The 20869-nt window shown below is 43.0% G+C and overlaps 1 protein-coding gene across 2 annotated transcripts in view; it reads left to right on the top strand.

Moving 5' to 3' along the window:
• The first annotated feature begins 549 nt into the window (after positions 1-549).
• The window catches only part of ppp3cca (protein phosphatase 3, catalytic subunit, gamma isozyme, a), a 42084-nt gene continuing 21764 nt past the window's right edge, over positions 550-20869 (top strand). For both annotated transcript variants that reach the window (XM_083978273.1, XM_083978272.1), the window contains exons 1-4: positions 550-1321; positions 8394-8591; positions 10580-10704; positions 17236-17347. In XM_083978273.1, coding sequence (XP_083834399.1) covers positions 1252-1321; positions 8394-8591; positions 10580-10704; positions 17236-17347 — 505 coding nt within the window. In that variant the 5' untranslated portion in view covers positions 550-1251. The remainder of the gene's footprint in view (positions 1322-8393; positions 8592-10579; positions 10705-17235; positions 17348-20869) is intronic.

The raw sequence follows: 20869 nt of genomic DNA, 5'->3' as shown, positions 1-20869 counted from the left end.
TTTTGACCTATTTTCTTTTCAAAACCGTGAGCTTATTGTCATAATTTTCACAGCAGAGACCTGAAATATCTTGAAGAGGCACACCATCTTAACATTAACTTTGTTTGAGAATAGTTGTTCCCTGTTGCTGCTGTGTTTCCATTAAACAAACTTCATAAGAGCCACTAGCAGTACTGCATTGTTTATTACTATTTTGATTACTATAATTAGACTTAATAATCCATCTGTCATCATTCATATGTCCTAGTTTACCAAAAGTATAAGATTGGGTTAAATCAGCAAAACTCCTTATGATTTAAAAAATATAATATCTAATGCCATACACACTCACAGCTGCACCCATCGAGGCCCTTCTCCAGCTCAGCTATTTAGGATCTTTTTTGTTCTCTTTATATGCAGGTACCACCCATACAGTCCATGGTACCACCACTAGAGACCACCGGCCACTGTGAAAAGTTTGTGTTTTTGAACACACCCCCTAAGCCACGTGGTACGTTTCCATAGTTACGTCACATGGGCTCCACCATGTTGTAGGAAATCCACAGCTGCTCCTCACTCACTGTCAGATTAGATTTTTAATCCGAGGAGGAGGAGGTGGAGGAATACACTGTCAGGACGCTGTCTGCATCTTGAAAGGACTTGAAGGGTGTTTGTGCTGCTGAATAAAGGCGCCTTTACCCGCTGCTGTCATTCTGTCTGCGGTTCATATAAGATGAGACGCCGGTCCTCCGCTGCTGTCTTTGCCTCTCTACCGACTTGCCAACACATTAAGATGTTAGCTGGCTAACTAGCTGAAAAAAAAGAGCCACTAAATCGGATTAGCTGCTAACGGCAGCCTCCCTTTAGGTAACATCCAGGTATTATTAGCTGAAGTTGACTCCTGTTACACAGCAAACGGTCGCCTCTGTTTATTGTTTTTTTTTTTGTTATTTTATTTCTACAAAAGTGTCAATACTCCTTTGTGCTTTAATTACACGCTAGCATTAATGTTGCAGCAGGAGAGCTAGGTTATTAGCCGGTCAAACCACAACAAGGACCGGGAGCTCCCTCCGCCTGCTAATCTCATCTCCACCGTTTGTCGGGAAGAGCGCGGACCTACACCTCGGTGCCTCCGACCCCCGCAGTCAAGACGGAGCTGACGGCCGGGCTGAGGTGCTAGCTTGTCCCCAGGCTAGCTGGCAAAAAAAAAAGAAGAGAGAGAAAGCCGTGCAAGATTTGAGCCCTCGAAATTAGCCTCCAGTCGAAGCGAAGATGTCAGGAAAGGACAAAGAGAAACAGGAGAAACAGGAGAAACAGTCCACGACGGAGCGGCTGGTAAAAGGTGAGTGTCTTTTCTTCTTCAGTCTTCATGCATTTGCATCTGTCGGATGAGAGTGAGTGCTGCTGAAGTGAAAACCACCTGTAGCGTTCACAATAACTTTGATAAACCCTTTCTCTGCAGCAGACGTGGAAAATATAGCAAGTCAGCAGCGATGATAATAGCGGCGTTATAAAAATAACGGTGCTACTTTTTCCAGTAACGAGTAATCAAAAAAGTTACTGTTAACCCCGTTATGTATTCCTCCGCACAGGCAGGCTCCGCGACGCACGGAGGTTAGGGAGTTAGGGGGGCGAGCACAAGCAACTTTTCCTTTTCTAATGTAGTAATTGAGTTACTAACTTACATTTTGGGGGGAGTAACTAGTAACTTGCCCAACACTGGTCAAGTACAGTAGGCACCGTATTTAGTTGTATTTTTTTCTCTCTATGTATTTCCTACAATAATTAGACCTATGGATGCTTCAAAGCCATTCCCCTTTACCAGGAGATGCTCAGTTACCTGTGGATGAGGATAAATCATAAATTTTTTATACTGTAATTATTACGTTTATTATTAATTTGCATAATATTATAATCAAGCAAGCAAAATAGGCTAATTAAAATACAGTTAACAGGATGTGCAGGTGAGATTAAAAAACCTGGAAAGGTTTACAAAGGAGATCTCACCTCAGTAACATGAAAACAAAAAATAAAAGACCACAGCAGCAAACATAGAAGCATTAGATCAAGAAGCAAGAGTAACTCAAAAATCACATATCGAACACAACTAAACTTATCAGTGAGGGCGCAATTGTTTGTGTGTGTGAGTGTGTGTATGCATGCTCAAGCGAGCATGGGAGTGTGCGACTATATTGTTCAGCCAAATCCTTACAGTGGACGGAGAAGGGTCAGTTGTACAGTAGTCATAGACTGGTTATAGTCGGGCTGGGTATGATCGGTTTGAAGAGTTCGGTTCATCAGATATAGGACTGAAGCCTTGGTTTGATCCTGCAGAGAGGTTTCTTGTGGTTGCTATGGCTATAACTTTACAAAAGTCAAAGTGTCATTTCTATATGTAACACACCGACACACTAAGGGCAACAAGTTTGTCCTATATCGGTGCTCAATCTCCTTGACATTTAGGATGGACGCGGTCTTAATTCGCGAGGCAGTTGCTCGCTCACAGGGATGCCCGAGCTCCGCTCAGGTTACCGGCACAGCTCCACAAGATGGATTCCTTCACACTGAGGTCGTGGTTCGTTGGACGCACAGGACACCATTTGTTGTGTCTACCCAAGACACAACGGGGCAGAGCCAAGTCTGAGGTATAGCTCCCACAGAGAGAACTCAACCCCACCCCTGCCATCCGCCACTACTCCTACTTAATGCCAGCGCAGCCCACATCCCTGTCTGTCTGCAAGGGCACTGGAGGAGTGTCCTGCCAGGGGACTGGAATGCTGAAGTGTGAGCCAGTGGGGAGAGAGGGTGAGTTAATTGTGGAAAGAATCTCCCCAGTGATGTTCCCAACATGGCCAGCCACATGGCGGAGGGAGAATAAGAATGTGGCAGGCAGAACGGGATGAAGACAACCCTGCTTTAGGTGGCGTTCCCAAAACCACTGTCCTATGAATTATCACCGTGACTTTAAAGGGACAACAAGGAGTTTGTATTTGGTATAAAGTCTCATATTAATGTGGATGAATCTACATTACCCACACTTGTTAATGGATCCATTTTTGATAAATATATTGTTTTGTCTTTATCGTTGTGTTATTATTATTTAGTGATTCGGGGATGCCTGCGTTGAGGACTGTAGCCTCTACATGGGGCGGCCACCTTAACCACTGCGCCACGCACCGCCCCCCGACTTTCATTCTTGATCAATGAAAACATTCTTGGCAAATGTTTTCGCTTTCGTCCGTCTTGCGCCGGTCCGAGAATTTCACCGTGCGTGCGGAGGCTCATGGGAAATGTAGTGTGAAAACCCTTCGCTTTCCAAAACTCCTCATTGTCCCTTTAATTAAAACATGTGAGCTCCTCAAATCCTGATAGGATGAACCCTGGTGTATGCTGCAGTGGTGTTTCCAGTGGAACTGGTGACCGTAAGAGGGCTTAACTGGTAGACTATCTAAGACTAATGCTGCTCTGCTTGTGTAAGTCAACAGTTAAGCTCTTCCACAGCCGAGTGTTGCAGCTTGACCCCATAGCTCCATCATTTTGATCATTCCAGCTGATGTTTCCTCCCTTGCGTGATTAACCTGCAGACCGCGGCACCACCTGTATTTCCTGAAGACTTGGCCCGGCCACGCTTTGTTTTCCAAACCGTTTGTCGCCTCATGTCATCTTTTGATTGAAATTTAAGCGGACCGTCGCCGTGTCTGGAATAAAAAACTCAAAGAGAGGCCAGAGGGGGAGTGTATTCTTGCCACACCACACCACACCACACCACACCACACCACACAACTGACTGACTGACTGAGTGACAGAGATGACAAATAAACCCGAGGCCGGGCTTTTTAGTTTTTGCCAGGGTAATGCATTCGCTGATAATTAGAGCAATCTGAAGTGGACTTCATGATTCATCCAGCCACAGCCTGCTCCATTCATCTCTACCCAGCCGCATCTTTGTAATTCAATCCCGCTCCATTGTGTCGGTTTTTTGAAACAATAGTTGAACATATTCTAGAGACGCTGGCTCGTATCACTGTCCAAAAAAACATTATCCCCCCCGGCGGGCAGGACGGCAGATCGTAGCGTCTTTGTTTCTTGAGTCGTTTGTTGTCATGCCAGACGAGCGTGGGTGTTGATGCAGCGCAGCGCCGTGTGCCTCTGGTTTTGAAGAGTTCATCAAACATTAATGCTAATTAGACCAGACAGCCTCCCGTTAAGAAGCCAGTGTCATGGCTGTGGCAGCTTATCACTTATAACAGAACATTGTTCTTCATTGCGTTACGTGTTGGGGGGGGGGGGTATCACTTTGTCCGCACCGCACACACAGTGTTTGGATTTAAGTGATGCCAGAGATTTGTTTCTATCTGTGTTTGAACAGACCGGCCCAACGTTGACTGTACAAGCAGAACTGATTGTTATTGTTGTAAGTATTATTGTGTGGTGGTATAGAGGTGTGATTCCTGCTGTGGTAGATGGAGCGTTCACTTCTTTGTCTTCAGAGACCTGCTCTTATTGGCCAGCAGTGCGTATCTCCTCCCGGTCTCCGAGCAAATAAAGTCATAAATCTGGTCAGCGCGGCTTTCTCCTGAAATGTTTTCTCCATCTCAAACCGATGAGATGATGCGTCCGATGCCGTGGTAATGTTTTTGCGGAGTCTGCCCCGTCGTTCCCTGCCGGTAGCCTTCCTGCAATGTGACGAGGCCTTTAAGTAAACAGCCCCTGGACCTGGAAGCCCTTGCTATTAGAGGCTTTACCTAATCTGTTCTTAAGGCTCATACCTCACCTTACAGCTCTCTTCGCGGCCATGCCTCGTAGGCCTGGGAGCACTTACTGTTTATTTATACCACACTGGTCAACGCATGACAGCTTGTTCTCAGCACAGGCTGCAGCCAAGCCGGGGCCGTCGCTGCAGCCTCTCCAGCTCCAGACTCCAGACTCCAGACTGCTCTGTGGTCCAACATCGGTTACTTTTCATCTCCCGAGTCAAACAGCGTTTACAGTTTGACTCACAGCATCGGCAGCAATAATAAAGAAATAAAAACACTGTGTCAAATATCAGAAGACTCTAATATATATTCTTCAAGCCCAGATGTCTGCACAACCCTGAGTTAAAAACACATTAGACTATACCTCTGCACTCAGGCATCGCATCACTGAGCCGCAAAGACACCCACACTAAAAAACTCATTAGCGCCTTTTTTTCATAGTGCACTTTGCTTTGCTGTGTGTGGGTGTGACAACACTCTCAGACGGCCTCTCCTACAGTATATCGTTTATTTTTCATTGCCACTGCACCGCTTATCTCTGACAAGTGGAGCTGATCAACACGAGCTGATATGAGTGTTTCTGTCTCACTGGATGCCGGGGGGGGGATATCCTGAGCACTGACCTCACCTGTGACTGGATGTACAGTAGATGATTTCAGGGATTCAATGAAACCGTCCGATGAAGTCGTTTTAAAGTGTAAAAAGTTGTAGTTTGCATTATTGTTTTTTACTTCCTGCACTGTTCTTTGTAATGTTTCAGGATGCCTAAAACCCCACCAGACTGGTTTGATGCCGTATTGAATAAGCGGCACACTGCATTTGGCCTGTTATTAGGCATATCAGCTGTAATCCTTCTACCTCACCGGCCCTGGAGGCCACAGGCCTTGGATCACACTCTACTGTTGTTTTGAACAAGTGCAGCAGCTTAGGGCAGATATCTGCTGGGACAACTTTTATGATCTCATGAAGCTGCTGCCACCGCCAGTGCTACAGTATGGATCTGCACTTTGGTACAAAGTTAAAGGGATAGTTCAACATTTTGGCAAATTTGCCTATTGCCATAATTCTTATAGCTTTTAGGAGTAGGTTCGTTACCTTTAATTGTCGGTGCAAGCTATTTTTTAGATCAGCGGGGCAGAGACAAGTTTGCACGGTATTTCCAAATATCCCTCATCAAACTAAATACACAATCCAACAACTCCAAGTTATGACCTGCACATTCGCCATGCTATGAGATAATGACGTATAATTATGTAACACTACGACACATGAAGCAAATACTACTTTTTGAAATCACTCCGCCCAGCAGTCATGTCTGAAATTCAGTAACACATTGACAAACAACGCATAACGTTCCATTATTATCTCATAGCGTGGTGAATGTGCAGGTCACAACTTGTCCATGAGAGCATTTTGGAGTTGTTGGATTGTGTATTTGATGAGTTTGATGAGGGAAAGCTGGAAATAACCATTAGCCTCCATAGCGTTAGCTGAGCAGCTCATATCTCTGCCGCTTGCAGCTTGCACCGACAATGGGCTCTATGCACAGCTCCACTACTTCCTGAATTTAAGGCTGCTCTTTTATTTCCTGTCTTACATTATTGGACAAACTGATTAATCCAGGTGTGTCTGAGTAGTCACAATGGTCAGACACACCTGGATTAATCAGTTTGTCCAATAATGTAAGACAGGAAATAAAAGAGCATCCTTAAATTCAGGAAGTAGTGGAACTGTGCATAGAGCCCATTAAAGGTAACGAACCTACCGCTAAGACTATAGGCAGGGATTATGGCAATGGGCGAATTTTCCAAAATGTTGAAATATCCCTTTAAGTTTCAGCCTTTTGATTGTGGTATTTATATAATCTTGAATTAACTACATTAATGTTCCATTTAGGACAAATAATGCTTTTCTAATTATGTGTGCTGAGTGTGTGTGTGTGTGTGTGTGTTTTTTGTTTCATCTGGCGTTGCTGTGTCAGTGATACATTTCTACAGTCTCACTTGTTGCACACTTCGACAGTGTTTTGATAGTGAAGCTCTCAGGTCTCAGGCTCGAAAGCTCTGACCTTTCTGACGACGGTAAAAGGATTGTGTAGGTGGTGTGGAGCAGATTACTGAGGGACGGTGCCGGTGGGTCATGTGAGGTGCGGGGCTTCTTACTGTCTTGAGTCTCTGGTGTGGCATGATGTAGGTGTATGTCCTCCTCCTCCCCCTCCTGCTGCTGCTGCTGCTGCTGCTGCTGCTGTGCTGTTAATTTCATCCGGGCTCAGTCAATGCGAATGCCAGCGGTTGTGATACCTTCAAGTCTCTTTCAGGGCTCGTTTATTTAACTGCTGTGAAATTAAAATCTCTCCTCGCCAACATGCACTTCATCTGATCGTCTCGTGTCTCATGTTGCCGTTTTCAATTTGAACGATTTACCGATTGGCATGCTACTATAAAAGGACCGTAGTGGTGTAACAGCTGTATCGGATGCATTCTGAGAAAGTACAACATGGAAAAAGTTAATATGAATGTTTTTTTGTTTTTTTTTTACCTCAGATTATTATTCTTTTCCTTTTTTGATGCGGATGGATGATCATGCTGCTTGTGCAACTGCAGTTCCCATTTTAAGGAGCTGTGGGGAGATGTTGCCAGGGGGTCTATATCTGTGAGCTCCAATCCTAGCCCTGTTTTTTAGCCTATATTGGCACCACTAAAAGTATGTAGAATGAGCTATTAGTAGATTCTGTTTGCCCTTTACCCATGGATGTACAGATGCTATTCTGGACTATTCTGATCCTGGAGAATAGCTAAAACATGACCATGACCATTCTCTGGGAAGTTTGGAAGTAGATTTGTCTTTTTTTGATTGTAAGTGGATTATTGAATATTTATCCATAGTTCACATCACAGATGAAGTTTCAGTTTACAAGTAATTGCGATTTTACTGTCTTTTTCTGATCATTTTTTGGCCACTATTATAGTATAAGCCTAAACATAGTTTAATAATACACATACACCTTATGATGAAGAAGAGGAAGGAGAAGAAGAGCCATTAAACATTGGAACATATAAATAAAAACTGTGTTTCTGTTTGCCTTTAGGCTTTGACACTAAATCCATGATGCTAATGGCAGTACTGTAGTTGGTCATCGAAATGTGGTTGGCAAATATTAGAAATGAAGCGTCTTGAGATAAACAGTTTGTGGCGCTCCACTCATTTGTCATTAAACCATAAAAGAAGAAGGGGACGCAACGTGATGATGTCATTAAAAGAGGACCCAGTCAAACCTCAAATGGTGGAAAATGACCAGGAAACAGTGATGAAGTACAGTATATGACATGTCTGTTTAGTTTCATCCAGCTGTTTTTATACAGATGGATGGAAACCATTTGAACCATTATGCAAAATGATTGCAGTCAGCTCAAATGATTACAATCAGGCAATTATGTAATAATTGTCACAGACCTAATCATAGATAATGATATAGAAGACTTAATCACACAGAACCATATGTTATCTGTATAATGTCTGAATCGTGACTTCAATAACGATGAATTTAGATGCCACCTCTCAGTGTGCCCCATTATGAAGGGATTTCGTTTTTGAAAACTTCAGCTTTAATCTATTCATGACATGAGCGGCCCATATTGCTTTTTTTTTGTTTCCCAGCTGTGCCATACCCTCCACAACACAAGCTGACGATAAAAGAGCTCTTCGAAGATGGCAAGCCCAATGCGGAGCTGCTCCGCAACCATCTGGTCAAAGAGGGAAGGGTCGAAGAGGACGTGGCTCTGAGGATCGTCAACGATGGGGCCAACATCCTCCGCCAGGAGAAGTGCATGTTGGAGGTGGACGCGCCTATAACAGGTACACACTATAAGGAGAAGGAAGCTTGTCATGTATTTGGCAGATCTGTATATTTCTTGGGTTCAGACCTTTTCCAATATGCCACCTGTGCAGTGTCTTTATGCAAGACACTAGATTTCTGTCAGTAGCAGAGCCGTGCTGTTGCTGTTGCTTGGAAACAGAGATGTCTTAAAAAGCATATACGCTCACAGTGAACACATACACTGCCTGAGATCTCCCCGCGCTGGATGGTCCAGCGGAGGTTTTTGTGCCAACCTGACGAGTCGTTTGAAACACTGCCCTCCAAGACGGTGGAGAAAGAGCCACAGACGCAAAATAAACACCATCAACCTGGGCATTATTCCATTGCATCACTGTGTCTGTATGCTGGCAGCTGGCATATGCCCACTTCTGTGCCATATCCAAAGGCTGTTCAGGCTGTCACAGTCGACTCAGTCATCTCACTTCTTGACAATTATCTGCTTCCTGGCATCAGGCGTCCCCGGTCCAAATATACCTAGGAAGTGATTGACAGGAGCATATGATGTAACATGTAAAGACCTTATTTTGGGGCATTTTAAAGGGATTTTTCAACATTTTTGCAAATTCACCCATTGCCATAATCCATGCAGTCTTAGCGGTAGGTTTGTTACCTTTAACAGTCGGTGCAAGCTGTTTTTCGATCAGCGGGGCAGAGATGCGAGCTGCTCAGCTAACGCTATGGAGGCGTATGGTATTTCCGGCTTTCCCTCATCACCCATCATCATCACCTCGCTATTAAATAATAATGGAACGTTACAAGACGGAGTTGTTTTCAAGGCAAATGCGTAGCCGGAACTACATCCCAGACACGGCTGCTGGGCGGAGTGACTTCAAAAGCACAAATAGTTCTGAATGTTTGCTTCATGTGTCGTAATGTTACATAATTATACATTATTATCTCATAGTGTGGTGAATGTGCAGGTCACAACTTGTCCACCAGAGCGTTTTGGAGTTGTTGGATTGTGTATTTGATGAGTTTGATGAGGGAAACCAAGAAATACAATATGCTTCCATAGCATTAGCTGAGCAGCTTGTATCTCTGCCCCACTGATCGAAAAACAGCTTGCACCGACTATTAAAGGTAACGAACCTACCGCTAAGACTGTAGGGATTATGGCAATGGGTGAATTTGCCAAAATGTTGAAATATCCCTTTAAGACGTAGAAATTTGATGTCGTAACCTATATACAGTCTATGGTCGTAACAAGGATTTCAAGATGTTTTGGACCAAACAGTGTTCCATAAATGTCTGTGCAGGCAGAGGGATGGATGGTTATGAACTGACCAGCTTGTGGTTCATCCGTTGTTCATTATTATCAGTCTATTCAACAGGGACAGAGCATCAAAACACATTGCTGTGCCCCAGAATTAGCCAGAACAGGCTATTGTTCATCTGTAGTGCCTGGACAGATGTTACAGATAATCCAGGTGTGTTTGCTTTGCTGCAGCCTGGAGTCACACAGAGTTAACTATGTTATACCATCATGGGCTAATGATGAAAAGTAATTATCTGGTCATAGTGGGTGTGTTCTTGAATTCAGTCTGAATTGGACAAAGTATCTGTTAATTGAGTGCATATGAGACAATGGAATAAAGGAGAATAGGAATTCTGTTAACAAATTATCAGAAAGTAGGTGTCTCTGTCTATGTGCCAAACCAAGAGACGTGGTAGTTAAATCTTGATGACATCCATCCCTGTATGTAGTGTCAGTGTGTGTCAACTTTGCTGGTCCTATGTAAAGTCAGGAGAGCATGTGTCCTGTCCAATCCCACATCCAGAGATCTGTAACTGTGTCCATGTGTTTTTTTAAAGTTATACACAGCTTCAGTGCTCTTTTTTTGAAATTGATCTTTTTTGAGTTTTTTCCTTTAAGTTCAGATAACCGTTACATGTAAATGCAAAGTTTATGTGGTTATGTGTTGTTGCCACATGAGCAATTAACAGCAGGGTGTTTGTCTGTCCACAGTATGTGGTGACGTCCACGGACAGTTCTTTGACCTTATGAAGTTGTTTGAAGTGGGGGGGTCGCCCAGTAACACGCGGTATCTCTTCCTCGGTGACTACGTGGATCGAGGATACTTCAGTATTGAGGTGAGTCGTTGTTCCATCGTCCTTTTATTCATTTAGGTTTGACATGTTTATTTTACAGCTAATAAGGTTTTTAGATTAAAAAAATATTTATTTAAAGAGGTAATGACAAACAAACATAAATACACATAAAATACTCGACAATGTGACCCCATTAAAAGAAAAAAAAGGGTCCAAACGACACTAATTTGAATTAAACTCATTTTGTGTTATGTTTTGCTACCACATCTTGATTAGTTGTGATTATTTTTAAAATTGAATTTTTTCAAATTGCATTTTTACCAGTTCAGACACTTAAATACATTTCACAGAAACAAAATTACACATTATGTGTTGAGATTTAGTTTAAAGATTCACACTATTATTTGCTGGAGAGCTACATTACAGTTTTATTCAGCAACAGTAGTTATTGGTGTTTTATAAAAAATAGAATGTTCATATAAAAAAGTGGTAATATCAAATGAAACCCATATTGTTCAAAGAGCTAGATATAAGATACAGTATCACTTGATACTTCAGTTGTTAGTTATGACTCAACATAAGTATTCTTCAAATCTCATCACACTCAACATCGTCCTGCAGAATAAGAGGACAACAACAGTACAGAAGAATGCTATAAAGCCCGAAGTGTCTCCAGAGGAAGCTCTGTGCCGTCTGACAAATTGCCTCAAGTGATAATAATAACTTGTCTCAGTATGATTTGTGTCTGAGGACTTCAAGTTTGAAAATGAAAATAATAGGAAGGTGTAGAGTCAGAGAGAGACGAGGTCACTTTAACTCTGTAATCTGCCCCCCCCCCCCCCCCCCGGTCAGCTGGCTGCACCACTGGTGGGTGTGGGTGGGTGGGCGTTTCTTGTCAATAATGAAAGAAGGAACTGGTTCTTTTGACAAGAGAGAAGATTGTGATATTGATTTTGACTTTGATCCTTCCTGTCTCTCCATTGCGAGCCAGATTATAGCACAGGTTGTGAGTCGATGCTTAAAGGGATACTGTAGTTCAACATTTTGGCAAAAATTGCCCATTGCCATAATCCCTGTAGTCATAGCAGTAGGTTCATTACCTTTAATTGTCGTTGCATGTTGTTTTGAGATCTTCGGGGCAGAGGCGCGAGCTGCTCAGGTAACGGTAGATACATTAGTCCCCTGTCCCTCATGGAATGTAGTTCCGGCTATGCATTTGCTTTGAAAACAACTCCGACTCGTAATGTTACATGATTATTTCATATTGTGGTGAATGTGCAGGTCACAACTTGTCCACAAGAGTGTTTTGGAGTTGTTGGATTCTGTATTTGATGAGTTTGATGAGGGACGGGGGACTGTACGGTTACCTGAGCAGCTCGCATCTCTGCCCCGCAGATCTCAAAACAAACATGCACGGTGCATGGTTCAACATTTACAAAGTTACTTGCAGTGTAAGTTTTTTTTTTAATTATTATTTTTTTTTATTTCATTAGGCAGCCTTGCGTGGCTGATTGGCCTCAGTGGCTGTTGTTAAGTTCATTGTTAATTTGTGAGATCCTCAAATGTTGAAGTCTTGTGAATTATTTGTAAAGGAGAAGCTTGAAATCAGGGGTGAGTCACGAGCCGGTCGCCGGTCGGCTGTATGCCAGCACTCTGACCTCCCCGTGTGGGCTTTTGATGGACACTGGGTCGTACGCTGAGGTGTGTGAAATGTCACAGATGAAAGGAGGAGACTGAAACAGCATAGACAATGACGGACTGACGTCTGGTTTGGAGAGCTGAAGCGTCGGCTCTGTGCTTATGTTCCTATCAATTTCCGTTCAAGTGGCACTTTAGATGCTGCCAGCCCAAGAGCCGGATGACCTCTTCTACACTTGAAAATCTATTAAGTTTAAGGCAACAGAACACATGCTGTATGTTGTTTACATGATATAATGCAGCCAAGCCATTATCCAAGTGTAATTAAAAACAAGGCAGCCTAAAGGGACGTGTCATTTAGCCTGTGAAGCCTGGTTATTTCATCATGACCTTTGTCAGTCGCTGACTTTTTCCATCTTAGCTTAACAAGTGTTATAAGCAGGGTGCACAGAGTTTCTCTGTCTTTGAACTACATAACAACTTTTTTTTTTTTTTGCCTTTATTTGATCGCCTTGGTCGGGAGTCTAACTGGTAATCAGAGTTTCAGACATTATGCCTGCATTGGAAGTAGGGATGTCACATTTACTTATTTTCACAATTAATTGTGAAAATAATAACAATTTTTTTATCGTAAAGATTCCTAAATACCGTCACTTTCCAAAAAAGTTTATGTCGGCAACATGTCAGCAGATGTACGCCAAAGTAAAGGTAAATGCACTCATACCGGTCCATTTACCTAATGTAACATTGAATTGGTAGGAATTAAAATGTTAGCATGTCATTTGTAATAAAAAATTAAACAATTAAAATAAACTTAAACATTTGTTATAGATGACAATTAATGACTTGAATATTTCCCCTGGGGGATTAGTAATTGGTCCTATATTAATAGATACTTAAAATATTTTGTGTAAATAATTAGTAATGTAAGTATATTTTGACTATATTTGATTTTACACGTTCATAGTGTTGTGAAATTAATTATACATAATAATTGTGATAATAATATCATAATACTGTGATTATTCCTCTGACAATAATTGTACCAAGAAAATCTATAATTGTGACATCCCTAATGGAAAGTGCTCTCCAGCCACTGAGCAACCCACATTCTCCTACTTTCTTTTAATGATAGTTAGGACTTTTTAGGAGTTTTTAGCTGATGGTTGAATTTAAAGATTCTACCTTCAATAATAATAATAATTTTGATTTATGTAGCACCTTTCAAGACACCCAAGGATGCTTAACAATAACACAAGAAAACAACAAGAACAAATTTAGCAAGTATTGTGGACATTTAATAAGTAGTATAGTATAAGTACTACTATTTATTCATATATTTATTATATTATGAATCTGATATTGGTAAATAATTGAAACCAGTTCTCCCAGGGATTAGATTAGATTGATGGTGATGTTGCTATAGGTGACACAGTATGGAGTTGTTGGTGTGAAGCAGCTATGTAATGATGCTTGATGTAAAGAAAAGCCAACAACACTAAAGAAGCATAAATCCCCAGCTCTCAGTGACAGGGCTGAAAATCCTCTTCCCACTGAGCTCATTTCAGTAAAACACATAACACAGATAAAGGAAATGGAAATCAGGATGTGGTTACCTTGGTAACATAAAGAGTCAGCGTCGCCTCTTGAGGTGGCGTATTATCTTTGCAGTCCAGCAATTTGCCAAAGACTAAACTGGGTGCATGTGAGCAATCAGATTCATTCTCTGAGCTTCTTTATCTACTCGCTGATCCAGGAGTGTGTGTGTGTGTGTGTCTGCCAACTCCCTACACACACCAGACGTAGACTGAGGTGTGTGCGCGTCTGTCTGTCTACGTACGTGTGTGTGTGTGTGTCTGGGCTTGAGGTGAAGTTTGCCAGTCTTCATGTCCGTCACACAAAGCTTTGTGCCGTTTCCTTTGCGGCTGGCTAAAAGAGAGCAGAGGGCTCTCATTAAAACCCATGTCAGCTTCCAGCCGCTCCACGCCATGTTCCCTTTCCTCCGCCTCCGCACAGGAGAGATCAAGTCACACCGACAGCCCCCCCCCCCCCCCCCCCTCCTCCTCCTCCTCCCTCCTCCTCCTCTCTGGATGTTCACCGACACTTCACAGTTCACCATTCCTCCCGACGATCGAAGAGAACAAGACTGGGCCGTTCCCCCCCACTCACTCTTGTTGTCAGTTATGTGAATACACACACCTGCTGGCTGTGGTTACCTTGGTATCTGGTTCCAGCGACTTAATCGCCGGCCGTGGCTGCTGCATGTTAAAGGAGTGGGCTGAGAGTGGCGAGTGGCAGCTATTGAGCAGCGCCTGGTGTGAGCTGTGAGCTGCCAGGAGAGAGAGCAAGTTCATTTGGATTGTAAATGCTGCTCTGTTTTTCACACTCTGTCCTTTATTTTATTTTTTTAATTAGAGCCTCTAATATGGCCAGAAGAAAACACCCCAGTGCTTCTCACACCAGATGAGTTTGTGATGGAAAAATGAATCATTCGCTCGGCTCCACAGTTTAACCTGTGCTCGGAGCAGGGTGGATTTCTATATTCCCTTTTTATTGCGTTTGATTAAAACCTCCTGTAGATTTTTACTGCAGTATGAAGCCAAACTGGCTGTGAGGTTAACTGGTTTTGATCCAGATTGTGTGGGAGTGTTTTTTGTCATTTAAAGTGTGTTCCTGACAGTCTTGTAAACAGGGTCCTTTAACGCCTTCAAGTAAATCCACTGCTGGTTGGTAATTCTGCTGCAGATGGCTGTGTTCACACTGGAATGTGTTTGTGCTTTGGCTGCTCTCAGCCTTCCACATACTATGTTAAAACAAGTGATGCTCAAGGTTAGTGTGATGGAGCTGAAACAATCCGATGAGTCAACTAATCAGGAGCCAACTTTAATCACTCTCTGGCTGCAGCCTCTGCAGGGCCGGGATCTGCTGCTTTTATTTGCACTTATATCGTTAACTGAATGTCTGTGAGGTTCAGACAAACTAAGACAGCAAGAAGGAACACCTTGGTGTTTTCTGACACTTGAAAAAGGAACCAATCTGTTGATAGTGAAAACATCCTGTGTTTGATAATCAATCAGTCAATCAATACAATTTGTGTGGCACTTGTCATACAATTTAAAAATGCAATGCAAAGTGCTTTACATAATTAAAACACCCTATCCTACCCCCAATCTCCTGGCCACCCCTCCCCCACCTCTCCAACCCCCAAATACAGAAATATAACGTAAAGGGACAACGATAATAAATAAGATACCGTCGTAGTTCCGACCATAAACAACGATTCGGCGGCGTTATTCCAATGACCGAAAGTAGGAAATGCTGGGCGAGCCGACCACTAAATAATAATAACAAAATAACGATAAAGACAAAACGATATATTTATCGAAAATGGAGCCATTAACAAGTGTGGGTAACGTAGATTCATCCACATTAAGGTGAAACTTTTTTATAACCAAATACAAACTCCTCATTGTCCCCTTTAACTCTTTCGTGACCACACTAATTCCTCAGCACATCCGCTCAGGACCACATGTTTTTGGCTATTTGTTTACCTTTTATCTCACGTCGAACCGAACTCTGTACATCACCTAGAAACAAACGGTCTTCACGTGGTTGAAGAGTGACTTTACAACGTGCTCCTCGAAAAAACGGCAAGTTTTTCTGCCGTTTCGTTCGTGAGTACGAAGGAGAAGAAGAGAGCTGGGTTTCTCCAAAAACGGAGCTCCCGCTCTAGTTTCAGAGAAAAACGCACTTTTGTGTCAAGTGGCAATCCGCTCATTTTACCGGTACTCTGCAGTGTGGCATGTCTCCCAAATCATTTCTACGGCTAAATAAATATATTTGTAGGCAAATCTGGGGGTGTGTGGCAGCCTGGAGAGCAGCGGTGCAGCGGTGTGGGTCTCTGGCCGCAGCGCAGCAGCTCCGTGACACTGCTGTGTGACTGACCGGCGGTGGGTGCTCTGTGGCGGGGGCGGCCGGTCACAGCCCCCGCTGCAGAGCCCCCGCTGCAGAGCGCCCGCTGCTCAGCGCCCGCTCCGCTGCACCGTGAAAACAGCAGAGATAACGGGCTTTCAGATCCGAGTCTCCAAACCAGAAACGTTTGTAACAGCACCGGAAAAACTCGCCAGATTTGTCGTCGGTCGCTTTTGTCAAAAGTCGCCAAGAGGGTTTGGAAAGTCGCCAGATTCAGCGAGAAAGTCGCAACACTGTAGCCGACAGCCGCACAGCGCTGCACGCTGTCCCCACAGCAGCTTTCAAGGAGAACGATTACTCAAACAAAACCAAGATCACACAGTTTATAAAAAACATTATGTTTTGATTTTAGTTTGAAACAGTTTTACATATCAGAGGACTACCATATTCACACACAGGGTACCTCAGAGTGTCTATTATCGTAATCTGTAAAAAAATGGTTTTGACGAGTTTACTCGTCAATGGTCGTGAACGTTCGGCAGGCTGTGACGAGTTTACTCGTCAATGGTCGCGAAAGAGTTAAACAGGGAATATTTAAAAGCAGGAAACGCTCTCATATGGGTAAAGACTGGAGGTAGATAAAAGAGTCTTTCAAAATGAAGTGAAGAAGCGAATAGCTTAAACTGGGGCATATACTGTAAAGAAATAAAAGCATATACTATATAAGAAAGGATAAAATAAGTATAAATAGTAGAAGAAATAAATATGTACATAAATAAATTGAATGAAAACATTTTAATGCGTAGAATAATAATAAAATAGGTCTTGTTGGTTTGTTGCCCTCAGGTCTTCAGGAAGGCTGTTCCATATGATAAACTGTATAATGGTTTGGCATATAATGATATAAGCAAGGAGGTAACAATAGTGAGATGTGGTAGTGATGGGTGTTAAGAGCTGAAAAGAAATAACTATTGAACTGACTTTTCCTTCTCTTCCCTCCTTTTCCTACGTTTTCCCTGGCAGTGTGTTCTCTACCTCTGGTCGCTCAAGATCAACCACCCAACCACACTCTTCCTCCTGCGTGGGAACCACGAGTGCCGACACCTGACAGAGTACTTCACCTTCAAACAGGAATGTAAGTGCAGCGCTCTTCTCTCAGCCGTACGACGCAGCGCTCTCTGCATCAGTCAGACTTCATACAGAGCTAGGGTTTGAGTGGCGTAGGGCGGGGTGCTCACAGTGTTAAGTGTGATACTCGTGACTGTCACTTTTAAAGGTTAACTGAGACAGATAGGTCTAGATGACACGTAGGAGTTTGAGAAATGTCGGTATTAAATTCAGTTCCATGCCAGAGATGCCATTTCCTGGCTCTCGGTAGCCTCTCCAAGAAAAGCTGTGACTGCGAGGTGACTGACTCCCTTTAACATCATGACAAACTTCCCACAAGTAGGTTATGTTTGTCAGAAAGTGTGTGTTAGATCAGGAAGTCCCGTCAGAAAATGTGGCAGCACATCAGCATTACTCCACGGAGGAGACGAAGCCTCTTCCTTTTCATGTTGCAGACGTGGAGCTGTTGGAGCATGGAGAGCAGCCAGGCATGCTGCCGAGGCTTCTCACACACACACACACACACACACACACACACACACACACACACACACACACACACACACACACACACACACACACACACACACACACACACACACACACACACACACACACATTGATTTCAATCTGTGACGGTTGAGTGTGGAGATGTGTCCGCACGCGCGTGTGTGTGTGTTGCAGGTGCAAACTTGAAACAAAGACACCTTGGCAGACGGCTAAGACAAACTTGCCAGCTGCAAAAAGATGTCACTCACTACATCTTTGCAACACTCCCACACACACACACACACACACACACACACACACACACACACACACACACACACAGTACCACCTTTCTGTGGTTTAGGTGGTTGTTGTTGGGGCAGGGTGTAATACTCAGAGAGTTATATTATATGATAGCGGTGAGTAGCAACAAGAAGAGTGAAGTTTCAGTTGGTGTCACTAAGCTTTTAATTTGGGTCAGTTGTTGCTCCACAGAAATGTATGAATGAAGAGTCAATACAAACCAGTGTTTATTCTTTGTTCAAAGATGCTATTACTGAGATTTTGGGGGAGTTTTAATTAGCAGTTAACTTTGTTTTTCAGTAACTTAAAGGGATAGTTCAGCTTTTTTGAAGGGGGTTTGTATGTTAGTCCTCCTCCAATGACCCTTTTTGGTTATTTTAAAACATCCTCTGTGGCCTTTAAATTGTGATTATGAAGTTTTTAGCCAAAATCACAAAACCTGTGCCATTTCCCAGGGCTCTCCTTCTGCACAGCACCAGCAGCTCATTAGCAATGCGCCTCTGAGTGGTGGGCGGAGACTGCGCTGCTCTGCAACCAGCCAGCCATCCCCCTCGCACCGACCCCGACGCCGTCAACCCACAGTCTCCCTGAAACTGCCAGTTTGCGTCTGCCATTGGTTCACAACAATTTGAAAGCAGAAAAACTCAGAAATGCAATTTTGCACTTCCTTTTCTGCTGATATGTCCTCTAACATCAGAAAAATGCCACAGGAACATGTGAAAAGCACGAAAAACACGATTTTCATCAGAGGGGGTCACTAGATGCAGTAGAAAGGTCTCTGCTGGGGCGGTGTTTAGCTCAGTTGGTAGAGCGGCCGCCCCATATGCAGAGGCTATAGACCTATCCTGCATGTCATTCCCCCCCTCTCTGCCTCCCGTTTCCTGTCTCTCTCGACTGTCCTGTCAAATAAAGGCCAAAACCCCCCCCAAAAAAAAGATTAAAAAAAAAAAAAAGAAAGGTCTCTGCTCCCCCCGAGACACAGGCAATACACTGTTGTCAATGAGGGACAATTAATCAGTGCATTTTCGATCTAAAGTAAAAAATTACAATGCATCAGCTGGTCGGAAAAAAGTTAGTTCATCTGGAACTAACCAACTCACTCAGTACTCCTCGGTACTCCTCCACACAAGCAGGCCCCACTACGCACTGTATCACTCCGCTGTTCAGCTGTTTGGATCAGCGGTGTGTGGAAGAGACCTTTCTACTGCAGATGTTATACTTAATGGCCGTTTGTACCTCATACAACCCCACTTCAAAAAAGCTGAACTGTCCCTTAAGTACTTATTTTGTCCATTTATTAGATATTATTTATAGATATATATTTAAAATGTCCAAAATGATGTCATTTTGTTGGATCAACTGTGCAAAACCCCCAAAATATTCACTGTGCTACACTTTTCAGAAGCAAACGCAATAGTTTCCTTATACTACTTTCTTGTTTCCTCAGAGTGTGTGTGTATGCGTGTGTGTGGGTCTTACATATGCTTTATTTTTTGATCCGCTTCTTTATACAAACTGAAAGTCATGGTTCAAATATATGAAGTCCATCAGCCTCAGTTGTTGATGTGACATGAGTGTCAGGTCAGTTGGGAGAATCCAGCAGCGAAACGACTCCACACGGAAGAAGACGACTCACAGTGACAACTGCTGACAGCGGCATGCAGAGAGCACACAAACAGCCAAGTTTAATTTAGGCCTGTCATCGAGTTACTGACAGAGTTAACACGGATCGATGACAGATGGTCCGACATCGTCACCAGTGAAAACGAGAAGCTGCAGCCGAATGTTTCCTACGCTGCTTTGTTAATGGTCTTTAGCATCGTAGCTTAGTATTTCATCGTCACTCACTTATCCTGCTCAGTAGACAGTTGCTGTAGAAACTACTACACAAATAATGGGCTTTATATTAGGCTACCATGTCTCAGGTTTAAAGGTCCAGTGTGTAATAATTGGCAAGGTTTATTTGCAAAATCTGAATATACTACCCATGAATATATTTGTGTAAGTGTATAATCGCTATAAAATAAAGTTTGTTTGGTTATCTTAGCCTTATAATTATTCTTTTATATACAGTGTATATACATATAGCAAGTAGGGATGGGCAATGATTTTTGAATAGTCGTTCAGTTAAAAAAAATCGAATAGTTTATGAGACAATCGTCTTGTCTGAAAAAAAAAAAAGTTTCCTTTTTACTGTGGCAGAAGGAGAAATATGGAAAGACTCCACCAGAAAGTTCTGTGTGAAACTCTGTCAAATGAAAACAAGTGAAACTGAGGTGCAGCTGAGCAGCTCAAACTCTGCAAGGTGCAGACTATGATGAGAAGCTGCCGGGATATTGACGTAGTTTTACGCCGGGAGAGAAGACTTCCTCGTTAAGATGAGCACTCATTACATGACGAGGACGTCATTGAACAGTACCGCTGTGACCAGGTACCGTTACAGTCTCACAGTCCGCAACTTCATTTTTAAATGACGGGCGTCTGTTTTTCAGTGGGTGATTATAAACGATGGACTAACAATGGAATAATCGATTAATAATTGATTAGTATCCCGCGATTATCGAATAGTACTTTTTAGGGCTGAAACGATTCATCGAGTTACTCGATTAACTCGATTTACAAAAATAGCTTGAGGCAAAAACTGTGCCTCGAAGCCTCGTTATATGACGCGCAGGGATATTGTTCCACACGGACCGTTGTTAAGGAAACACACCACTAGCGCGTGATCATCTAAAGTTTGGGATCATTACATACTCAA

Source organism: Trachurus trachurus, assembly GCF_905171665.1.
Source record: "Trachurus trachurus genome assembly, chromosome: 9".
NCBI lineage: Eukaryota > Metazoa > Chordata > Actinopteri > Carangiformes > Carangidae > Trachurus > Trachurus trachurus.
Note: the sequence above shows the minus strand (reverse complement) of the source record. Positions and strands in the feature narration are given on the sequence as shown.